This window comes from Podarcis vaucheri (genome assembly GCF_965113315.1).
Source record: "Podarcis vaucheri genome assembly, chromosome: Z".
In the NCBI taxonomy this organism is placed as follows: Eukaryota; Metazoa; Chordata; class Lepidosauria; order Squamata; family Lacertidae; genus Podarcis; species Podarcis vaucheri.
The window spans coordinates 8,377,099-8,398,948 of NC_138758.1; the positions used below are offsets into that span (position 1 = coordinate 8,377,099).

At 45.7% G+C, this 21,850-nt stretch overlaps 1 protein-coding gene across 1 annotated transcript; it reads left to right on the forward strand.

Moving 5' to 3' along the window:
• The first annotated feature begins 1,365 nt into the window (after positions 1 to 1,365).
• On the forward strand, positions 1,366 to 19,313 carry FMR1NB (FMR1 neighbor). Its single transcript, XM_082207641.1, has 7 exons — positions 1,366 to 1,393; positions 1,879 to 1,927; positions 3,383 to 3,460; positions 6,235 to 6,348; positions 9,348 to 9,488; positions 15,722 to 15,815; positions 19,141 to 19,313. Exons 3-7 carry the CDS (start codon positions 3,394 to 3,396, stop codon positions 19,292 to 19,294), a joined length of 570 nt encoding a protein of 189 aa, XP_082063767.1. The 5' UTR covers positions 1,366 to 1,393; positions 1,879 to 1,927; positions 3,383 to 3,393; the 3' UTR covers positions 19,295 to 19,313.
• The last annotated feature ends 2,537 nt before the right edge of the window (positions 19,314 to 21,850 follow it).

Consider the following 21,850-nt stretch of genomic DNA (forward strand, 5'->3'; position numbering starts at 1 on the left):
CTATCACACAGCTGGTATCCTAATCTTGAACAGAAATCAGATACGGAAGAATGGTAAATTGAGACACAACCCAAGGACATATCCCCAAATTACACAAAAGCAAAAGTGCCACGTTAATATTCCTGATTCTGAGCTTTGGGTGGCCGGGGGGGGGGAGGGAGGTGGTGGCGGAAGAGAAGCTTCAGCCACTTAACACCTTGAGTTCTTCTCAACCTCTTGGTTGTAAGAGGTTCTTCCACTTTTTCCCAGTGAAAGTAACACAACCTTAGGCACTTTTTGCCCCTTCCTAGCTAGCGATCACTAGAAGCTTGTTCTGTTTCATTTCTCTCATATCCCTGGCTATGTAATGTTACATTTTCTTGATCCCAAGTCATGGTGGTGCATGACAAATGCCTAAGATAAGGTTACCAGATGTCCTCATTTCTCGGGCCCAGTTCCTGGATTTACAAATCTGTCCCCGGACAAAATCTGTCCCCGGAATGTCCCCAGATTCCATTTAATGTCCCCGGATTTATATTTTAAGTGTTGTAGATTAATTAGTAGGGAATGAATGTTGTGTGATTGGTTCAACGACACAAGACACATCATATGGGGACTTCTGGTGAGGCAAAATGGCAGGTGCCACGGCAGCGAGCAGCTCCTGAAGCCAGCCAGAGCCAACTGCACTACCAGGCTGGTTCTGGGCTGCTGAAAATGCTGCTGCTCCACCACTGCTGAGGTGGAACCAGAGACGCTTGGCACGTCAACTGGGGGAACCGTTGAAACCCCCCAACCCAAATTGAGCCAGGAGCAAGAGCACCCAGCCACCCGGCTGACTACCCAGCGGTGCTCTGGGGCCACAGAAACCCTGGAGCCGACGCAGGGAGAAGGAGAAGAGGAGAAGGAAGAGAGAGAAAGAGGAAGGAGAAAAAAGGGGAGAGCCCTGACCTGGCTGCGCCGCTGCCGCTGCTAAGGAGGAGAGCCCTGGGAGGGCAAGGACACGTGGCCGAGCCCAGGCCTGACCCGAGCCTACTCCATGGCGGCTAGTGCTCCAAGAGAGCAGGCCGGGGCCCAGAGGAAGGCCACGTGACAGAGGAGATCACAGAAGAGATTACTTCTTTTTTAAAAAAACAACAATTTTTAAAAATAACTTTATTTTCTCTTCTTGGATTCTTTGAAAAAAATCTGGTAACCTTTTAAGAGTCATTTGAGACCTTAAAGACTTGTGGCATAATTTCATTCAACAACAAATCATGATCTTTAAAATATTCAAACTGGTTAAAATAGCCACCTCTCTGGAAGTCATTACCAAGCGTGTAAGTCATAATAGAGATCCCCATAGCTACAGCACTGAACCATTTCCTTAAAGAGTCTGCAAGTTGACAAGTGTGCAGTGACCTCAAAATACAGAAATGTATGTAACTTCAGTTGAGCCATAGGACAATTGATTCTTTTCTAAAAGCTAGAAAGGGTGGCTGGAGATCTCTCAGTAGCTAAGGTTAAATGAATCTACTTTAACCTTACTGTGAGTTTTATTTATCAGTTTTATCATAACCCTGTATTAGGTTAGGTGATTTGTTTCTTCTCCATCCATGTCTCTGCAGTTAGTATGAATTAGGATGCCCTTAGTTTGCTTAGTAATATTAAGGTCCTGCACCCCAGTTTAAAGTAAGCAAGATTTGCACTGTTCTCTGGAAAGTTAAGATCTGCACTAAAGGTTTCTACCATTGGGAATGTCCCATTACTGGCTAAAAGTCAATCAGCGTTTGCTGGTTAAACCCAGAGCTGATTTGATGCATCAATTTAATTTGATTAACATATTACTAACGTTGAAGTGAGAGGCTACTAGGGCAGCAGATTAAACATTTTTTAAATATATATATATATATAAACTTTCAGAAACTACAGGTGGTGAGCATTATCAGACCTACCTCCCTAACACCTGGAGGTAGTGGGCACCATCCTGACACATGAGGTAATGAATTTTGGGTATCTGCTAGGACGTGTTATTTATTTAAAGACAAAATTATGGGGAGAGTCTGCTTGTTTTACTTAGGTGATTGAATCTATGCAAATTCAATCTAGCTACTTGTTTCTTCAATCAGGCGGCAGCTTGATTTTTGTTATTCACCTTTGTTGCCTATTTTATTCCATTGAGCTCAGACCACTGTACTTAGATGCACCCCGATACATTCTCAAAACCCCCCTGTTAAGTGCAATGCCTGAGAGAGGAAGACTGGGCCAAGGCCACCCACTGTAAACTTGGTTATCTTCCCCAGCTAAGTCTAAACTAAAGATGTGGAGCCTGGGGCCCTCCAGGTGTTGTTGGGCTCCAGTTGTTGCATTGCAGGGGGTTGGACTAGATGACTATTGTGGTCCCTTCCAACTCTACGATTCTAAGTTCCCACCAGCCCCAAGCCACCATGGCAAATGGTCATGAATGATGGGAGTTCAAGAGCAGCTGGAGGGCCACAGGTTCCTCAAACCTGGTCTTAACTCATAACTGCCACACTAACTCACCCTCATCCAACCTTCATCCAATGACCCTTTCATGGTCTGAAATGAAATTTATGGAGTTGAGAGATTTGCTGGACTCAGTAGCATCAACTGAGTTGGCAAGTGCCTGGAGTGAGTCAGCGGTAAAGCACATGAAGAAAGTGGAGTTAACTCTTTATCAGCAAAAACAGGATCTCCACAGGAGTGCCAGGCCTAATGAGCACAGCAACTCCTTTTTGGTACGGCTTGCCCCCATGAAGCAGTTGCGGAGACTGAAGGTCCCCACCTTCCCACAGCTGCCTAAGTCCCCTCCTCTCCAGGATTTCCCCCAAGGAATGCAAGACTGAATCTGTGTGATGCTAACCTTGCCCACACTCTACATGCCTCTCTTGGTTCTGCGGTACAAGGAGGGAGGGGAGCTTGTTGCAGCAGGAAGGGGAAACACCTGTGACTCTTCACCAGCCAGATTCATCTCTGCTTCTTGGCCTCCCTCCTCTCCTATTTCAACTTCCGTTTCTGATTCTGGACTTCTGCCATAGACTCTCCCAGCTCACTAAACCCTGTTACCTCTTCAGCTTCTGATGTCTCCTCTTCCCAGTCTACTCCCTCTTCTCCCTCTGACCACTCCATCGTCCCACCACCAATCCCTCTGCTCTCAGCCTTCTTCCCTTGGGGGTTCCCCAGCTAGTTCCTCCCACCAATCCTCAGCATCCAGCCAGTCCCTGACATCAAGTGTGATTCTACAAAGTGTTTTTTTAACATGTGGAATTGATCTGGGGTTCCCATGTAAAATGATTGTGTTGCCCCATGCAAAAGTGATCCAAGTAAGACAAGACTTTTGAGTCTTCTTCCCTCAATAAGCAGGTGAAGGCTCGCTGGAGTTTACATTATTTGTTTTTCATTGCAGAAGTAATACTGATGATGATCTCTGTGACCCAGATTTTAGCAAAATGCTTGTGTGTATTGTATCATGCTGTTGGCCCAAGTGAGTATTTTAAAGAGTAGTTCTTAAACACAAGGTAGCTTGCAATGTTTGACAATAGAGGAATTGCTTGGGGAAACTTATAAGGCTACCAACTTTTAAAATTCAAGGTGTTGTGTGTGGGGTTTTTTTAATAGAATGGCTAAGCACTAGTTGACCATATCCAATCTGTACTCTAGTTGTATGTATCTGTTGATCTAAATGGCATGTGGGCAAACTGGTAGCCTGGATTAGTTCTTATCCCCCAATCAATTTCTTCTTCGCCCTCTCCCTACTACTCCCATCACTGCTTTGAAAAGTGCCATCACTCAGTGGTGAAGTATACATGCTTTGAATACAGTAGGTATCAATTCAATCCATAGCCCAGGGAACGTATTGCCTATGTGCTTAAATAGGACCACTAGACTTCAAAGGTTGGCCTACTGGGTCATTTTCAGCTAACAATACCCAACTTTCCTTAGCTGAGAAATGATTTGAGAGCCCTAGCACTTGTCTAAAGCTGTAGACAGCTGCTGCAAGTCCTGAGGTAGCTCAAAAGTAGCCAGCATGTTTCATTCTGGCAGTTGTTGGATTCCAGCTTCCATTAGTCCAATGCAATTTTGCAAATACTCAGGATTATATACCGGCATCCAGCTCACAAATGCATCTAGGCACCAGTTTAGGACCTCCTGATTTGAGATGTTACAGAGAAATGGAACTGAGTGACATCTTGCCAGAAACCTTCCAATGACCTCCACAGCAGCTTCATGTAGATATTAAATAGTGTTGGAAACAAAATTGTGGTACCCAACAACTCCTAGGGGTCCAAGGCACCATCAGTCAATACTTTTCAATGGAACAGACCCTGTAAGTAGTAGTGAAGCCACCGCAAAACAAACTACGAACTCACTGAAAGCAGACATACACTGTGGTCTGTGGTATCTCAACCCACTGAGTCATCTAGGGGAGTCAACAGGTTCATTGTGCTTCTGTCTTTCACCCAAATGTCACCCATCAGATCAAGATCAAGGCTGATTCTATGCCCAAACTGGCCCTGAACCTGAACTGGAGTATATAAAGATAACCAGTTTCAACCGAGAGCGGAAGCACTACCTCCTGGGTCCAGGCCCCAGGGTGGTTTTTTCCCTACATCACTGAAGACACACCACTTTACTCTCAACAGCCAGCAAGAGCAGCACTCAAGTCCATATGAAGCAGATAATTTTGCCCTTGCAGATTTTCCTTTATGGCCTAGGATCTACGGGACCGCCTCTCCCGGTATGCCCCACGGAGGACCTTAAGGTCCATAAATAGCAACACCCTAGAGGTCCCGGGCCCTAAGGAAGTTAGATTAGCCTCAACCAGAGCCAGGGCCTTTTCAACTCTGGCTCCGGTCTGGTGGAATGCTCTGTCTCATGAGACCAGGGCCCTGCGAGATCGGATTTCTTTCTGCAGGGCCTGTAAGACAGAGTTGTTGCGCCTGGCCTTTGGCTTGGAATCAGTTTGATTCCCTCCCCCTCTTTCTTTTTCCTTTCTCCTCCTGTGAAGAGGCTGCATCCTAATGTTTTAATGTTGTATTTTAATCTTGTTTTTAAAGTTGTATTTTAATGAACTTGTTCTTATTATTGGTTGTTAGCCGCCCTGAGCCCGGTCTTGGCTCTGGAGGGCGGGGTATAAATAAAAATTATTATTATTATTATTATTATTATTATTATTATTATTATTATTATCCACGGTAGGCATCTGATGGCTCCAAGACTGGGTTAATGAGGGTAAATCATTGCCACTTCCATTGCATAATAGCTTTTCTAAGTGGTACATGGGTTGCCAAGTAGGCTGTTTTCTCCACGTTAACCACCACACAGGCACGATTATGTGCTCTTCCATGTGTACAGTCTCCTTCAGAGCAAAACTTATACGCCTTGTATGCAATTGTCTCCAGCTGCCTGGAACTCCTCAGTAAATTGGGTGGTTGCCTAACTTCCGCAGCACCAGAGAGGACATTTGGGTGCAGTTGTGTCTATGGCCTGCCATGCCTCACCATTCCACAGGGAGACTAGTACCTTGGCAGAATTGCCTTCCAGAAAATCTCTTGCAGCATTCAGGAATCCATCAGCTTCCACACATCTCTAGGGGTGCACCAGATGGTCTCTGATCCTCATGGGATAGCAGCAATTACCCTCCCAAAACCAGTGCTACCTTTGTGGAGCACTGAGTATCTGGGAAGACATAGGTGGGTCAGGTTGATTTTTCCCAGCTAACCTATTCAGGACTTGGCAATACAGTGGTACCTTGGTTGTCAAACTGCTTGGCTCCCGAACAAATCGGCTCCCGAATGCCACAAACCCAGAAGTAGTGTTCTGGTTTGCAGACATTTCTTGGAAGCTGAACATTTGATGTGGCTTCCGCTTGAGTGCAGGAAGCTCCTGCAGCCAATCAGAAGCCACACCTTGGTTTTCGAACAGTTCTGGGAGTCAAACGGACTCCCGGAATGGATTAAGTTGGACAACCAAGGTACCACTGTATGTGCCAGATTGGCTCCTTCATATACTTACAAAGCATGGGTGAGTGAGATTTTATTTTGAACTGACCTGATATTCTCCAACCACCACTAAGACAGAGGGCATAGTACTCAGTCCATCAGTCACCTGAAGAACAGGGGATCAGAAGCTGAGTGGGGGAAAGTGTTTTGATTGGGGCGGGGAGAGAGTTTAAGTGGGAAAACTGTATTATGGTACTTAAACGAGTTTTCCCCTTGAGTTGCCGTGCAGGAGTTTGAATTGTTCTGTGTTTTTCAGGTTCTGCATTTCTGACCTTGGATGATTTAAATGAAACTGAAGTTGCTCCCCCTGAGCCAAGGACGAAAGTACAGATCGTATCTGAACAGCTGGTGACCTTTTTCAACCCAGTGAGTAAGTGCTGTTGTAGCATCATTTTTCATTGCCCCCTCTTCAAGTCCTTGAGAGGATTAGAAATGTTTGTTACTGTGGTCCTTCAGTGAAAGGTCTCTTTGTTGAGCTATATTGAGGGGTGTTGTTCTATGCAGAGTGCCACGTTTCATGTTTGGAAAAGGAAATAAAAAGGGGTTGTCCAAAGGAATTAACCCCCCATTTCCTCTCATATTGCAGCTGCACATGGATCACCCATACTGGTTTGTAAGCATCTTAGAATAATAGAATTGTAGAGTTGGAAGGGACCATGAAGGTCGTCTTATTTGAGAAGCCCTCAAAGCCCTCCTGGTGCATAGGACTAGTTTGAGCTGTTCTTTGGATGGGTTGAGATGCTCCCAATGCAGAATTAATGGTAGGTATCAAATGCTTGCATAGTGCTGTATCTAGTAACCCAACAATGTATTGACAGCAAAAGAAAAAAGTCAAGGCAGCAGTAGCTGCTGTTGTTGTTTGTTACCCACCCTTCACCCTAAGATCCCAGAGAATGTTACAACAATTGAAAACACAACATAAAAACAGTTTGTTTTCAACTTGCAAAGAGAGAAGAGGGGACCATCTTAAAAATAGACATCTCAAGTGTCAAATGTCGGGGTAAAAAGGGGCATCTTTAGCATTCACTAAAAGCTTCAAAGTGAAGAATCCAGACACACTTCTGGCGGGAGGGGATTCCACAACTTAAGGGCTGCCACAGAGAATAAGCTTTCCTAGGCTGCCGCCACGTGAAGGTAGTGGAACAACCAAAAGGACTTAGAGATACGTGTGGATATTCACAGACATGTACATAGTTATCCAGTGGTGGTCCTGCTCAGAGTATACCCATTGAAATTAAAGGACTTAGTCTCTTTATGTTTGATGGTTTTACACTGAGTAGGACTTGTATACAATCCATAAATCCAGTGCTGGGCAGGCCAATAAAGCAGGGTTTTCCTTTCTCTCCCATTCATGCCATACTCCAAGAGCATAGGGGTTGGGCCAAGCAGGCTAATGGAGCACAAGACAAGCCTTGCTCCTCCTCCTGCTGAGCTGTGGTGCATGGATCCCCAGCATGCTGCACATGTGCTTGCAGGTGTCCACAGCAGACTTCCCTGGTGCCTGCAGGCCCCCATCCCCCCTCTAAAATTAATCTTGCAACAATCCTTCCTTAGCCAATGGAATGCTTTTCTCCCACCCCCAGTTTGATTGTGGCAAGGAGGCAATTTCAAGTGAGTAACGGCTGGGGGCTGGATAGGGGAGCAGCTGCATGTGTGTGTCGTGCCCATGACCATTTCTCTTTGCTTACAAATGTGCCCACAGACTCCCGAAAGGTCGGCAACACTTGCTGCAGTGGCTGGATGCTGAAGAAGTTGAAGGAGAAGAAGGGCAACCTTGCTTTAGGTTCCCTCTTTTTCTCCCACAAGTGGATTTCAGAATCAGTTTGTTGTGCAGTGTAGGGGCTGCTTTTTACAAACGAAGCAATTGCAAAGCCCCATTAAGTACCTTTGCAAACCGCTTAGAGACTATTGTAGTTAAGTGGTATATAAATTGTTTAAATAAATGAAAGAAGGGCCTTGCACAGATCTTGCTGCATGGCTCTTTTGCTTTTTGGCGGCAGTGTTGCTGTTTCCACCAAAAGCAGAAGCAGACTTCAAAGTGGCACTTGGAAATAATCAGCTCATTAGTGTGTGGAGATTGCCCAGTTTGTTCCAACCTTCAAAGGAAAAAGGCCCTCCTGAATCTTATTCAGATACTCCAAAGCAAAGGGCTCAATCAAAAACATACTTTCAAAACCACCACGTTGATGCCTGACCCCTCTGTGTCTTTCTGTGCTCCCCCCCCCGCTACTATTCCTTTCCTCCCTTGCATGGAGTTGATGCATAAGTGAGAAGGAACTCTCAGCAAATTTCTAATAAAACATAATATCAGCCATTTGCATATCCCCCCTGGAAAAAGGAAACATGTCTCATAGAAAGAGGACACTGAGCTAATTTGTATGCATAGATCAGGGCTGGGAATCCTCTAGTCCTCTGGTCATTGCTAAACTACATATCCCATTAGTCCCACCCAGCATAGTCTAGGCTGCTCAGAGTTGTAGTCCAGCAACATCTGGGGTGGGTGTGTGAAAGGTTCTTCACTCCTGATACAGATACAAAAATGGATTCAGAACCATCTTTCCCATAGGGCTTAGTGGTGTGTCACGCCAGGGCGCTGGCCTCTCAGGGGCACCCTAGCAATTGGGGGAGCCGTGTGGCTTTGCCGATGACCTCCCCTTTCCCTGCACGCCTGCCAGCTGTGCCCCACCAACCATATGACTGGCAGGCACGCAGCTAGCCTCCCAAGCCTCTGCGGGGATTGCTCTCCTCCCGAGGAGGCTTGGGAGAGGTGCAACTTCACTCCCAAGCCTCTGCGGGGTTCGCTCTTCCACAGCGGCATGGGGGAGAGTTGCGCTCCCCCCCCCAGATGGCTGGCAGTGCACAGCTATGGCCACCCCAACACTATCCATGGTAATTTGGGGGCACTGGGCAGATATTTGCACCCCGGCACCGCATCTGCTAAAGACGGTCCTGCATGGATTCAAGCCATAGTAATTCTAATGTTGGACCCACTGAAATGAATGGACATGACTAATTTAGGTCCACTCATTTCAATAGGTCTACTCTGTATGGAATGCTCTTGGATACCCTGTAATTGGGGAATATGGTGACCAGGAGAACTTCATGCCTGCTCAGTCACCTGCCCAGGTGTTGTCACTCACTGTTGACGGGTGACTCTAAGAACCCTCTTGCTCTCTCTTCTTAGGGTCTTTTGTCTTTAAACCAGACTTGGACTGAAGAGCCCTAAAGGACTGTTCTCTTTAAAGTGGAACACATGGCCACCCTAAATGGAAGCAGTGATCTGGAATAACTTTGCCTCGTGCCTCAGTGTGTACATGTTTAAACTGGGCTTGGAACTGAAATCTTGCATTTCTGCTTCATTTCCCAAAGCGTGTCGACCCAAAACAAATCAGGCAGTGGTGCCTTGCCAAGCTGGGGAAAAGAGCAACAAGTCATTGTGTCTGGAACACAAGTGCTGCTTCTCGTCTAAAAAGCATGTTCAGCTGGACTGCTACACTCCACTCAAAGACCGTAAGTGGCATCCTGCCTCCAGGGCTCTTTCACTTGTTCTGCAAAGCTGGACACACATAGTTTCTTATGCCTACACTGCCACCTTCAGCCAAGACCTTGTTGCTGCTTTTCCCAAGTGGCACAGCAGAGTAGTATAGATACAGGGTCAGGTTTGTAAGCAGTAGTGGCTTCTGGTGTCCCTTGGGATTAGTTGGGGCAGAAGCCAGCAGTAGGTGAAGTCAGAGCCAATGACAAGCAGAGCCAACTCGCTCTGATTCCCCCACCCCACATTCCTCCATTCAAGGGATAACAATGAAACTCGTGGGGAGGAAGATGAAAATGCATTGCCAACCCCTGGATTGGTTGTAATCAAGGAGGCAGGCAGGTGGGGAATGGCTGAGAGCAGCTCAGCTTCATGGGGCAGTTCCCCACTTGCCCTACTTAATGGACTAGCCTCCACTGCTTGCAGGTCTGTGTTGAGGACTTACATAATGCACCAGGAAGCTCTCAAATGAGCATGAGGGGCCATAGCTCGGAACATAGGATTGTCACACATTAGGTCCCAGGTTATATCTCTCTCCTTGCCAGTTAAGTAAAAATCTCAGTTAGCCGATCTGGGAAATATTTCTGTCTGAGAAGTCATACCAGTCAGAGCAAACAGTGTTGGACTAGACCAGGTTAAGTGTTGTGCTGTACCACTTCAGTTGTTGATGGGCTACAATTCCTTCATTCCATCATCTGTAACAACAACTAGAAGGTGACAGGTCCTGCACCCTTTGACTTCACAGAGTAGTCATCTGTTTCATTTTACAATCAGTGCACACAGATATTGTGGCTCCCATTGTGTCTTGGAGTGCATCTTAAAATGGTTCTTCAAAATTCAATGTGCTTCTCCTGTAGAGTTTATTTTCCATCCAGTTTGTCTGTTTGTAGAGCGGTTTTGGTACTTGAATGCTTCAGGGAGTGCAGCATATGTCAATAAACAACACGTGCTTATAGTCCACAAAGCACACGCTGTGTGCATTCTAACAATCTGTTGACAAAACAAAAACCCTTCACAGGCCTCTTAGACTCCAGCATCTCACAAATTATTGGGTTACCTCCTGCAATGGGTAATTGGCAATTTTATTGCCCTGTTCAATCGTCTGATTCTTCACTTCGCTGAACATGTTTGCTATTTTCCCCTGCCAGTTTTGAGAACAGTGGGAGGCAAGGCCTGTTGCTTTCATGTGGTCTTCCTGGAGGCTTCTGGGTGGCCTCTTGGAAAGAAGGCTGCCAGGCTAGGTGGACCCTAGGGCTGATCCAGCAGGATTTCCATCACAGTTATATTTACAACAAATGTAGATCAGGAGCCAACAAAAACCCCTCTGCAGCTAGTTTCACATGTTTGGAGTCTTTGAGTTTGTTTGTTTTCTCAGACAGGCAGCCTCTCTTCTTCTGATGCCACATGACAAACTGCTTTTGCAACTTAAAAGGGAAGAATTTTTATTTTACTTATTTGCAATGTTTATATGCCAGCAACATTATAGGAAAAAAAATATTATGGCAGTGAACTGCATAAAATCAACAATACAGCCATTCCTGTACCTTAGCTGTCAACTTTCAGATTTGAAAATAAGGGATCAGCAGTCTCACTTGTCCCGGGGACAGTCTACGGGATATCTAACAATCCGGGATAGCAGCGGGAAGCAGCGGGAAACAGCGCTGGAATAAGGGAATTTCCCACAAAAAAAGGGAAGGTTGACAGCTATGTCCTGTACAGGGATAGCCTTACCATTGCAGTCCAGGCATTGGTAACCTCAAGGCTGGACTACTGCAGTGCACACTTTGTGGGGCTGCCTTTGGGCCTGATTAGGGAGCTACAGTCAGTGCAGAATGTGACTGCCAGACTGCTGATGGGAGAATGTGGCCAACATGTGAGACCATTGTTAAAGCATCTGCACTGGTTGTCCATCTGCTTCCAAAATAGATTCAAGTATATACAGTTTTACCGTATATAATCAAGTATAAGCTGACTTTTTCAGCACATTTTTATGCTGAAAAAGTCCCCCTTGGCTTATACTCAAGTGAGGGTCCTTTCAGGCTGCTCCTTCCTCCTCCACCACCTTTGCCGCTGTTGGCGTTGGCGGAGGAGGAACAAGCAGCCTGAAAGCAGCCCTTTTGTTCTTCCTCTGCCACTGCCACCACCACCAGGTTTGTGGTGTAGTAAACCAGCTTATACTCGAGTCAATAAGTTTTCCTAGTTTTTTTGTGGTAAAATTAGGTGCCTCGGCTTATATTCGGGTTGGCTTATACTCGAGTATATATGCTAATTCACAAAGCACTGAAAATGTTAGGGACCTTAGGGAACACCTGAACCTTTCTATCCCAGGACAATCACTGAGATCATCTGCAGCCATGTTGGTGGTGCTTCCCCAAGTTGGCAAGACTTATTTGCCAACAACAAGACCTAAGCCCTGAGTGTCATTGGTCCAGCATTATGGAATAGTCTGCCAACAGAGATTCGGCAGGCACCTTCTGTTTTCAGTTTTAAATGCCTGCTGAAAACTTTCCTATTCCAATAGGCTTGTGCAGGCAATTAAGGCTGCATCTCTCCATAATAGCTAGCTGATTTCTGATTTCAGAATTTTAATGTGGTTTTTATTGTAGGGTTTTACGTATAACTGTTGCAAACCGCTCTGATACTTTGTATGAAATAAAATTGCATTCATAAAGCAAGTCCCAAACTCGTTGCAAATCAGTAGAGCAGATTAATGCATCAACATAGCTTGATCGCCCAAGGGAAGCCTGAGTAAACAGGTGCATCTTAAGCAGGTGTCGAAACAGTGGGTGCTTATTGGAATTGCATTCCAAAGAGAAGGCTCTGGCTTTATTCTATTTAATTTATTTTTACTCAGACAAATTATATACTACTTAAGCACAATTGTCTGTAAGTAGCATACGTCAAACTCAACAGTGCAATAAATATATAAAACCAGTTTAAAACTATAAAATCAGATCTGACTGTTAAAAGGCCTGCTGGAATAAAAAGTGATCATAGGATGAACCTCAGGAGCATATGGCAATGCTAACAGCATTGAAATATCTCAGCAGAGGTGCAGAATGTAAAGCATTCCCAGAGATAACCTGGTCTTCAAGTTGTTCCATAGAAAGACCTTAAACTTGGCCCAGTATCATATTTGCAGCCTCTGCAACTCCTTCAGCACAGATGTTTTGCCCTGTGAATGAGGTACCTCCTCCAACAACCTGGCAGCAGCCTTCTCCAGCTCAACTATAATGGATGCCCCACAAATAATGCAATGCTGTGATACATTCTGGAGGTTACAGATGCCTGGACTTCTGCAATTAAACAAGCCCAATCCAGAGCTGCCGGGAAGGGCTGCAGCTCAGTGTAGGACATCTGTTTGCATGCAGGATGTCCCTGGTTTGATATCCAGGTAAGGCTGGGAAAGATTCCCTGGAGTGCCTCTGCCAGTCAGTGCAGACAATACTGAGCTAGATGGACCAATTCAGTACAAAGGCAGCTTCCTATATTCCTTAACAGCCATAGGCAGTCATAGCCAATGTAGTCACTTGTGTGTCCAATGACAAAGATTCAGCCAGGAGCGCACCCCAAAATGTTCAAATTAATATTGTGATAAGGCAACCTTCCCCAACTGGGTGGCCTCAAAATGCTGCTAGGCCCTAACCCTAACCCTAACCCTACACCCTACACCCTAACCCTAAACCCTAACCCTAACACTAAACCCTAACCCTAACCCTAACCCTAAACCCTAACCCTAACCCTAACCCTGACCCTAACGCTAAACCCTAATCCTAACCCTAAACCCTAACCCTAACCCTGACCCCAACGCTAAACCCTAATCCTAACCCTAAACCCTAAACCCTAAACCCTAAACCCTAACCCTAACCCTAACCCTGACCCTAACGCTAAACCCTAATCCTAACCCTAAACCCTAAACCCTAAACTCTAACCCTAACCCTAACCCTGACCCTGACCCTGACCCTAACCCTAACGCTAAACCCTAATCCTAACCTTAAACCCTAACCCTAACCCTAACACTGACCCTGACCCTAACGCTAAACCCTAACCCTAACCCTAAACCCTAAACCCTAATCCTAACCCTGACCCTGACCCTAACGCTAAACCCTAATCCTAACCCTAAACCCTAACCCTAACCCTGACCCTAACGCTAAACCCTAATCCTAACCCTAAACCCTAAACCCTAACCCTGACCCTAACGCTAAACCCTAATCCTAACCCTAAACCCTAAACCCTAACCCTAACCCTAACCCTAACCCTGACCCTGACCCTGACCCTGACCCTAACGCTAAACCCTAATCCTAACCTTAAACCCTAACCCTAACCCTAACCCTGACCCTGACCCTAACGCTAAACCCTAATCCTAACCCTAAACCCTAAACCCTAAACCCTAAACCCTAATCCTAACCCTGACCCTGACCCTAACGCTAAACCCTAATCCTAACCCTAAACCCTAACCCCTAACCCCTAACCCCTAACCCTAACCCTAACCCTAACCCCAGACCCTAACCCTAACCCTACTACCCTAACATACATCACAGGGTAGTTATGAGGGCCAACTGGGTGTTTATGCCACCTTGCAGGGCTGCCAACTTGAATAAAATATTGTGGGGGCCCAGGTAAGCACCACCCTGCATAATCAATCACATGACATGGTGCACACACACCATTTGAATGGCAATGCCTATCAACTTTGCAGGAGACCAGCCCAGGGGCAGAGCTTCATGCTCCAGTACCAGGGGGTGGAGAGCAGGCAGGGGCGGGGCTGGCATGCGTCACGCGGTGGGGCACGTCACCTGCAGGGGCGGGCCGCGCATCCTGGGGACATGGCACGCCATCCGCAGAGGCATGGCATGCACCCTGGGGGCATGGCACGCTGCCCGAAGGGGCGTGGTGCGCATCCTGGGGGTGGGGCACACCACCTGCAGGAGCATGGCACCCAGTGCAGGGGGGCGGGCAGCTGCGATGGCTCCCTACTGGGATCACGCTGCCGGGGTGCAGTGCACTCCCCCGCACTCCTCTTCCTCCACCAGTGGACCAGCCCTTGAAATATTTTATTGTGGGAGCTGGAGCACCCACGACCCCTAGGAGTTGGCTCCTATGCCACCTTGACCGACTCTGAAAAAATGTAATAATGAAAAATACTGGCATAAAAGGACATATTAATAATAATAAAAAAGACCTACCCACATGATGCTGACACAATGCCCTGCATGAATGCTGTGCAATAGAATGTACTTTCACCCAATTATTTGTTTGCTTGTGTTGCAACACAAAAAATCTCTAATAAAACTAATTTTTTAAAGGGATATTAACTGTAAAGTAATTGTTCATTCCCCTCCTATAGGGAATACTCCCCCCAAGACACTTCCCTATCTAACACTCAATTTAAAATGAATGCCTTATCACAGCTTCCCCTAGCCTGCTGCCCTCCAATAGCTCTAACTCCCATCAGTTTTGACCCCAGGCCAGGCATTTGGGGGCTGATAGGAATGACAGCACTTTAGCTGTTACACCACAATGGTTCTCCTATGTTTCTGTGATAGCACAGGAGTGTTGGTTTACATCAGAGCAGTTTGAACTCAGGGTTGCATCCCAGAAATAAACTTTTCCCACTAACCATGTAACTGCGGTACAAAACTTAACATCCTCTATACAGGTGCAGCGGAATGAAGTGGTAGAAGTCCAGAGGCAGGAGTGTGGACATTACTATGTCAGACTGCCTGTGAAGGAACATGTATTTGTTTTAAATCTAGCCCACATTAAAAACAAAACAAAACTGAGAGGTAGAGCTTCTATCTCACTCCTGTGCTAGCTTTCTAGCTGCAGAGACTTGACTGCAACAAGAAAGGAGTTGGGAAAGATCATGGCAAGAGGGGTTGCACAAAAGGAGGGGAAAGGAGGCATGGGAGTGAAGGCATGTACAAAGGGGTATAAAGCAGAACTGCAAAATAGAAAAGGGAAGTGGCTTCAGAAATCAGGTTGAGCTTAAGTAGTTGCATGAGGTGGGAGGTGGAAGCTCCAAGGGGTTATTGTGGGGAAAATGGCAGGGGTGGCGGTGGAGCAAACAGGAGCACAGCTCCTAGTGTACTATAGACATCCATGTGCTTTGGAGATTATTTATTGCAGATGCAGCCATGAAGCAAAGCCGACTCATTACTAGGTTGTAGGACAGTTACAAGCCAAGCTGATGTTGATTGAACTGTAACAGGCCCTCAACAGATCCTGCGGATGCTTGGTGCCGGGATAGGAGGACTGACCCTTCTTGCGTGTCTTCCATGTTGCTGTTTTATTGTGGAGAGGAGGTAAGAGATACTTCCTCCTGTGTAAAAGCACAGCTGCATTATGGGACACTTCGGCACTCTCACAGTAAAATGCAGTGGAGTAGAGGGAGCAGAGGTGCCGACTCCTAGGGGCCAAACCCTTTTGGATGCCCTCAACATTTGCTTGTGAGGGACACCCCCCCATGTTAAAAAAAAAGGTCATGTCAGGTTGGAGGAGCCAGGAACAGAATGGCAATGTGGCCTTAGTGGCTGGGTCATCCTCCTTCTCCTGGTGGCAGTAGCAGCAGCCGCCACAAACCATTGAAGCCACCACATTCCTGGCTCCTCCAAGCTGGTGTGATGTCCTGACATGATATCATCACATGTGGGATCTTGGGCCCCCCACCACACTTGCAAGTTGGTGTCTCTAAGATAGAGTCCCTCCATCTCCAACTCAGCGGCAGAGCACATCCAAAAGGCCCCACGTCCTGTCTCTGACATCTCCATTAAAGGGACCAGGAAGCAGGAGATGAGAAGACACATTTCCACCCCATAACTAGAAGATCCACCTTGATCACTGTGACCTCCTGATGGGACATTTCTGGAGGTTCCCCATGCCCCTGAGATTAGATTGGCCTTCACTTTAGTGTGGCAGGCCCTGCCCTGTGGAATTTCCTCATAGAGCTACAATTCCTAGCAACCTGAATGAAATACAATTTCCAGAATTTGAAGGGGGGAGTGGGCCACCATTTGCTTTATATGATTGCTGAATGTGCTTTAAACATATGGTATGGGTGTGGCCACTGACCATCAGGGTAGACAATAGACAGGCCAACAGTCTGATCTGGGGTACCGTAACTTCCCTATGTTCCCACACAAATTTTTAGCATAAAGTTGCTCAGCTATCAAATTATTTGCCATGAAAAATAAATTGCCCTGCCTGGGCATATGGAACCACACACACTCAGGCATTATTCCTCTCCGCTCGCCAGATGGTTATTTGTTGAAAGTTTGCACACATGGACCTCCTGCATAGAATCTTTGCATTTACAATTTCCTCTGCTCTCAGCACCCAATGCTGAAACTGCGGATAGCCAAGCAGAGCCACTGGCACATCTCCAAACAAGAGACTAGAATTAGCAAAGAATGGTCTGCTAAGATAAGCCCTGGGAAATGAATGTGTGAGAGATGGGATTCATATCAATGCTGAAGTGATTTGCCCAGGAAGGGCTGTGTGGAGTGGATGGACTGCTGCTATTGCTAGGAATATTATTGGATGTTGGTTAAAAAGGCCTTTTTTAAAAAGAAGAAGAAAGCAAGCAAGCAAGCAAGCAAGCAAGCAAGCAAAAAAGGCCATAATTAACTAGATGTTGAACCGTTTTAATTTCTAGCACACCCTCATTGAAATGTTTGAATACATCAAAAGAAGCAAAACTGTAAGGAAGCATTATCTTTTCTAGTTTCAAGATGGCACCTCTTTTGGCATAGGGTTCCAGTGAGTTGTTTCAACACATCTGCAAGAGTGTAACATATATTGGGAAATTACCAAAGCTGTATGTGGGTCTTTCATCTGCAGGTGCATTGCACAAGTAAAGAATTTCTCACCTGTTGCTGCTGCATTTGGCTTTTTGAAAGCTAAATTGGACATGATGGATTGGCGTGCCTTCCTTGTTCTTATATAAAGGAGAGGATTTAGGGGGATAGGGCTTACTGCAGCGTTGGGGGACTTGTAGCCTTCCAGAGGCTGTTGGACTCCTGCATCCCTGACCATTGGCCATGCTAACTGGGGGCTGATGGGGGGGGGTGAAGTACAACTTCTGGAAGCCCACATGCTACCCACTCCTGTTTTGCTGGAACTGAGCTGGGGATGGAGAAAAATGGACAGAGCAAATAGACTAGGGTGGAAGGAAGCAGCAAAACCCCTCTCTCACACCTTCCTATAACTGTTGCAATCATCTGAATTTCTCTTGCTTTGAGTGAGATTAAAAAGGTAAAGGGACCCCTGACCATTAGGTCCAGTCGTGGCTGACTCTGGGGTTGTGGCGCTCATCTCGCTTTACTGGCCGAGGGAGCCAGTGTACAGCTTCCGGGTCATCCGTCATGTCCAATTTAGCTTTCAAAAAGCCAAATGCAGCAGCAACAGGTGAGAAATTCTTTACTTGTGCAATGCACCTGCAGATGAAAGACCCACATACAGCTTTAGTAATTTCCCAATATATGTTACACTCTTGCAGATGTGTTGAAACAACTCACTGGAACCCTATGCCAAAAGAGGTGCCATCTTGAAACTAGAAAAGATAATGCTTCCTTACAGTTTTGCTTCTTTTGATGTATTCAAACATTTCAATGAGGGTGTGCTAGAAATTAAAATGGTTCAACATCTAGTTAATTATGGCCTTTTTTGCTTGCTTGCTGACTAAGCCACTTCTGGCAAACCAGAGCAGCACACGGAAACGCCGTTTACCTTCCCTCCAGAGCGGTACCTATTTATCTACTTGCACTTTGACTTTCGAACTGCTAGGTAGGCAGGAGCAGGGACCAAGCAACGGGAGCTCACCCCGTTGCGGGGTTTCGAACTGCCGACCTTCTGATCAGAACGTCCTAGGCTCAGTGGTTTAACCCACAGCGCCACCCGCGTCCCTTTTGAGTGAGATTACTGGTTCTTAAATTCAGTGCTTCTACTCTGACCTGCAGTAGCTCAGGTCTCAGGCAGGGATCCTTCCCTTCACTTGCTACCTTGAATGCATAACGTCCCAGGTTTGATCCCTGATATCACCCTGTTAAAAGATCAGATAGGAAGGGAAGGGAAAGATGCCTGCGTGAGCCCTGTCGAGTTATCGCCAGTCAGTGCTGAAACTGGAAAATAGTCTTACCTGGTATAAGACCTGGGGCAGATCTATACTCATGGTTTTTAATGTTAAGGAAGAGTTAAGGAATGGTTTCGATAACATAAATGGACACATGACTTCCTACTTTTTACGTTAATAATGACCTTGTCTTTTTATAGCTTTATTTTTAATTATTTTATGCTGCTACATTGGTGAAACACTGCTCACATATCCCCCCAGAGGGCATAACAGAGCAACCAGTGACCACCAGCAGGGAGAGAAACAGCATTTTGGAAAATGGTGTGGCTGGGTATTACTTACATTTGACCGGGCGGGAGGGGGGGCATGATAAAAATGTTAAATAGCAAGTGACATTTTAGAACAACATATCTAATATCGTTCTGATACGGGAAAATAACATTGAGCAGGTCAGTATAGCTGCAGCCCTGGTTTATTACCCTTCCCACCATTAAATGTACCTGGAATCTGCCAGGAAATGCACAATATCCTCATTGAAGTGTTTTTTGGTGACATTTCAGCCCATGTTTTAATGCATTACGAAGAGGCCCCAAAGGAGATGATTCTGAAGAAGACAGTGGTGATGAGAGTGATGAAAGCAGTGATAGCCATTCTTCATCATCCGTCCAAGATGATGTTGAGAAACAAATGAGCAAGAAGGAAAAGGGCAAATAAACCACTCACCACTATTTGACCAACTTTTGTATATGTGTTTTGTATTCATATCCTTGACCTCTCCATTTTTTCAGTGCTCACAACAGCTTATATAAAATCACAATGCACACACACATAACACAAAGAATTAAAAAAGATTATAACACAATCCAGCACCAAAAGTAAAGAAAAAAGCAATACAATAATTAGGCAGGAGGACAAGTGCAAGAGAAAAGATAAGTTTGAGTCTTGAAAGCTAAAAGGAAACAGGAGTAAAGTTAATCAAATTCTGGGGGCCAGAGTGGGTCAAGGTCGAAAAGGCCCTGCTCATGTAACTTAATGTTACCAGATGTCCCCGTTTCCCAGGGACAGTGCCCGGATTTACAAATCAGTCCTGGACAAAATCCATTGAAGTTGAAAAGTGTCCCCAGATTCATGGAAAAGAATCTGGTAACCTTAATGTAACTACCAGCCTCCCACCTATAGGAGAGGATATATGGAGCCAAGCCTCTAATGATGGACTCAGTGAATGAGCAAGTTCATATGAGAGAAGACAGTCCTTTGGATAAACTGGTCCCACACCATTTTAGGGCAGCTCCCCCTAAACAGTCCTCCCCTAAAACAGCCCCCATCTTGCATGCAGAAGGGTCCCAGGTTCAAGCCAGTTCAAAAGAATTTCAGTGGAGATGGGAAAAGATGATTACTAAAGACTCCAGAGAGATTACTGCCAGTCAGAGAAGGCAGTATTGGATTGGATGGGAGGCATAGTCTGACTCAGTTGAAGGCAGCTTCCTATGATCAACAGCAGACATTGAGGTGTCCCAGGAGCAAGAATGTAAGAGCCTTAGTGGATGAGGCCAGCATCCAGTATCTCCTCCAGCATCTTGTTCCCACACTGGTCACCCAGGTGCATGTGTTTCTGATGGTGTTTTTGTACTTTAGCCAGAGATGAGGACCTTTTACAAGAATGCCTCCGACAGTCTTTTTAAACAAGCAGCCACAAGATGGTGGTATAAGCAAACAATTTTCCATTGCTTTTCCCTTTCCTCTGGAAGTTGCTGTGCATGTGATGATCCCATTTAAAATGAAGAAGCTTCTTAGAAACATGAACGGGTTTTTGTTTCATTTTTAAAAAAATTAGCATTGTGTATCAGTTCCTAAGAAGGCAGATACTAGGATGCAAAGCTGCTCAAGCCACTCAGTAATAAAGGCTCTGTATAAGATGAGGGTATGGTGGCAAGGCTTACTCAGTTTTGCAAGGGCACATGTTTCTGGACTCAAAACTCCCATCAATCCCAGCCAGGATGGCCGAAGGTCCAGCATTTTGGGAGCCACAGTCGAACAACACCTGGGAGCAGGGCTGGATTTAGGTTTGATGAGGCCCTAAGCTACTGAAGGTAATGGGGCCCTTTATATAATCCAGCTGTCCTTTGTCAACAACAAATTATCACTGTTTTTTGTGTTGAATATATGCTATATGGTAATTTATGGACCTAATAGGTATCTAAAGTCATTTGCATGTAACAAATAGGAGCCTACACAACACAAAACACTGTTGCTGTATGTAGGTTTTATTTTATTTGTTTTTTAACTTATATTTTGGAAATCTACATCCAGTTTTTTCCCCTTTAGATTTTTTTGAGGCCAAGAGAGTGGGCCCCAAAGCTATAGCTTGTTTAGCTTATACAAAAATCTGGCACTGCCTGGGAGGCTCCACGTTCATTGCCTCTACTATATAGCATTATTCCTTAGATAGCTTAGTTGGCTAGAGCATGGTGCTGATTATGCCAAGGTTGCAGGTTTGATCCTTGTATGGGACAGCTGCATATTCCTGCATTGCAGGGGGTTGGAACAGATGACCCTCAGGGGCCCCTTTGAATTCTACAATTCTAAGAAACTATGGAAGTACAGTGGTACCTTGGGTTACATACACTTCAGGTTACATACGCTTCAGGTTACAGACTCCGCTAAGCCAGAAATAGTTCTGCAGGTTAAGAACTTTGCTTCAGGATGAGAACAGAAATTGTGCTCCGGCGAAGCGGCGGCAGTAGGAGGCCCCATTAGCTAAAGTGGTGCTTCAGATTAAGAACAGTTTCAGGTTAAGAACAGACTTTTGGAACAAATTAAGTACTTAACCCGAAGGTACCACTGTATAGACCTGGATTTGTGGCTTAGGTAGGACATATTTTATTGGTTGGTTTTATTGCAGAATTTCTATACTGCCTGTCTGCTAAAGTGGTCCCTAGGCTGCATTATAATATGTGTACTACTAAGTGAAGATGATGTAAAGTCCCTAAAATTAAGAGGGCATCATCCCACCAATGTTGCACACAATGGAGTCCAGTTTAACACAGCAGAAAAGTTAAAACATGTCCTTAAAGCTACCCTGCTGAATTCCAAGAGGCATCTCTTGAATCTCCGGAGAGTGCTCAGTCAATGCTGGTTATGTAGTTAACCAGCTAACCGAGTGTGAGCTTCATCTTTCTGACCTCTTTACAGCGCCATACTGAGAACATACCACTCAATTGTCCCGAACTGAGCGGGACATCATGGATTCACAGAAACCGCAAATGCTTC

Bases quoted from the DNA above. Each gene is read 5' to 3' on its own strand.
- FMR1NB (XM_082207641.1), top strand. From the start codon at position 3,394: ATGATGATCTCTGTGACCCAGATTTTAGCAAAATGCTTGTGTGTATTG. The intron at 3,461-6,234 runs GTGAGTATTTTA...TGTGTTTTTCAG, and splicing joins GTATCATGCTGTTGGCCCAA to GTTCTGCATTTCTGACCTTG. The intron at 15,816-19,140 runs GTAAGAGATACT...GTGACATTTCAG, and splicing joins TGTTTTATTGTGGAGAGGAG to CCCATGTTTTAATGCATTAC.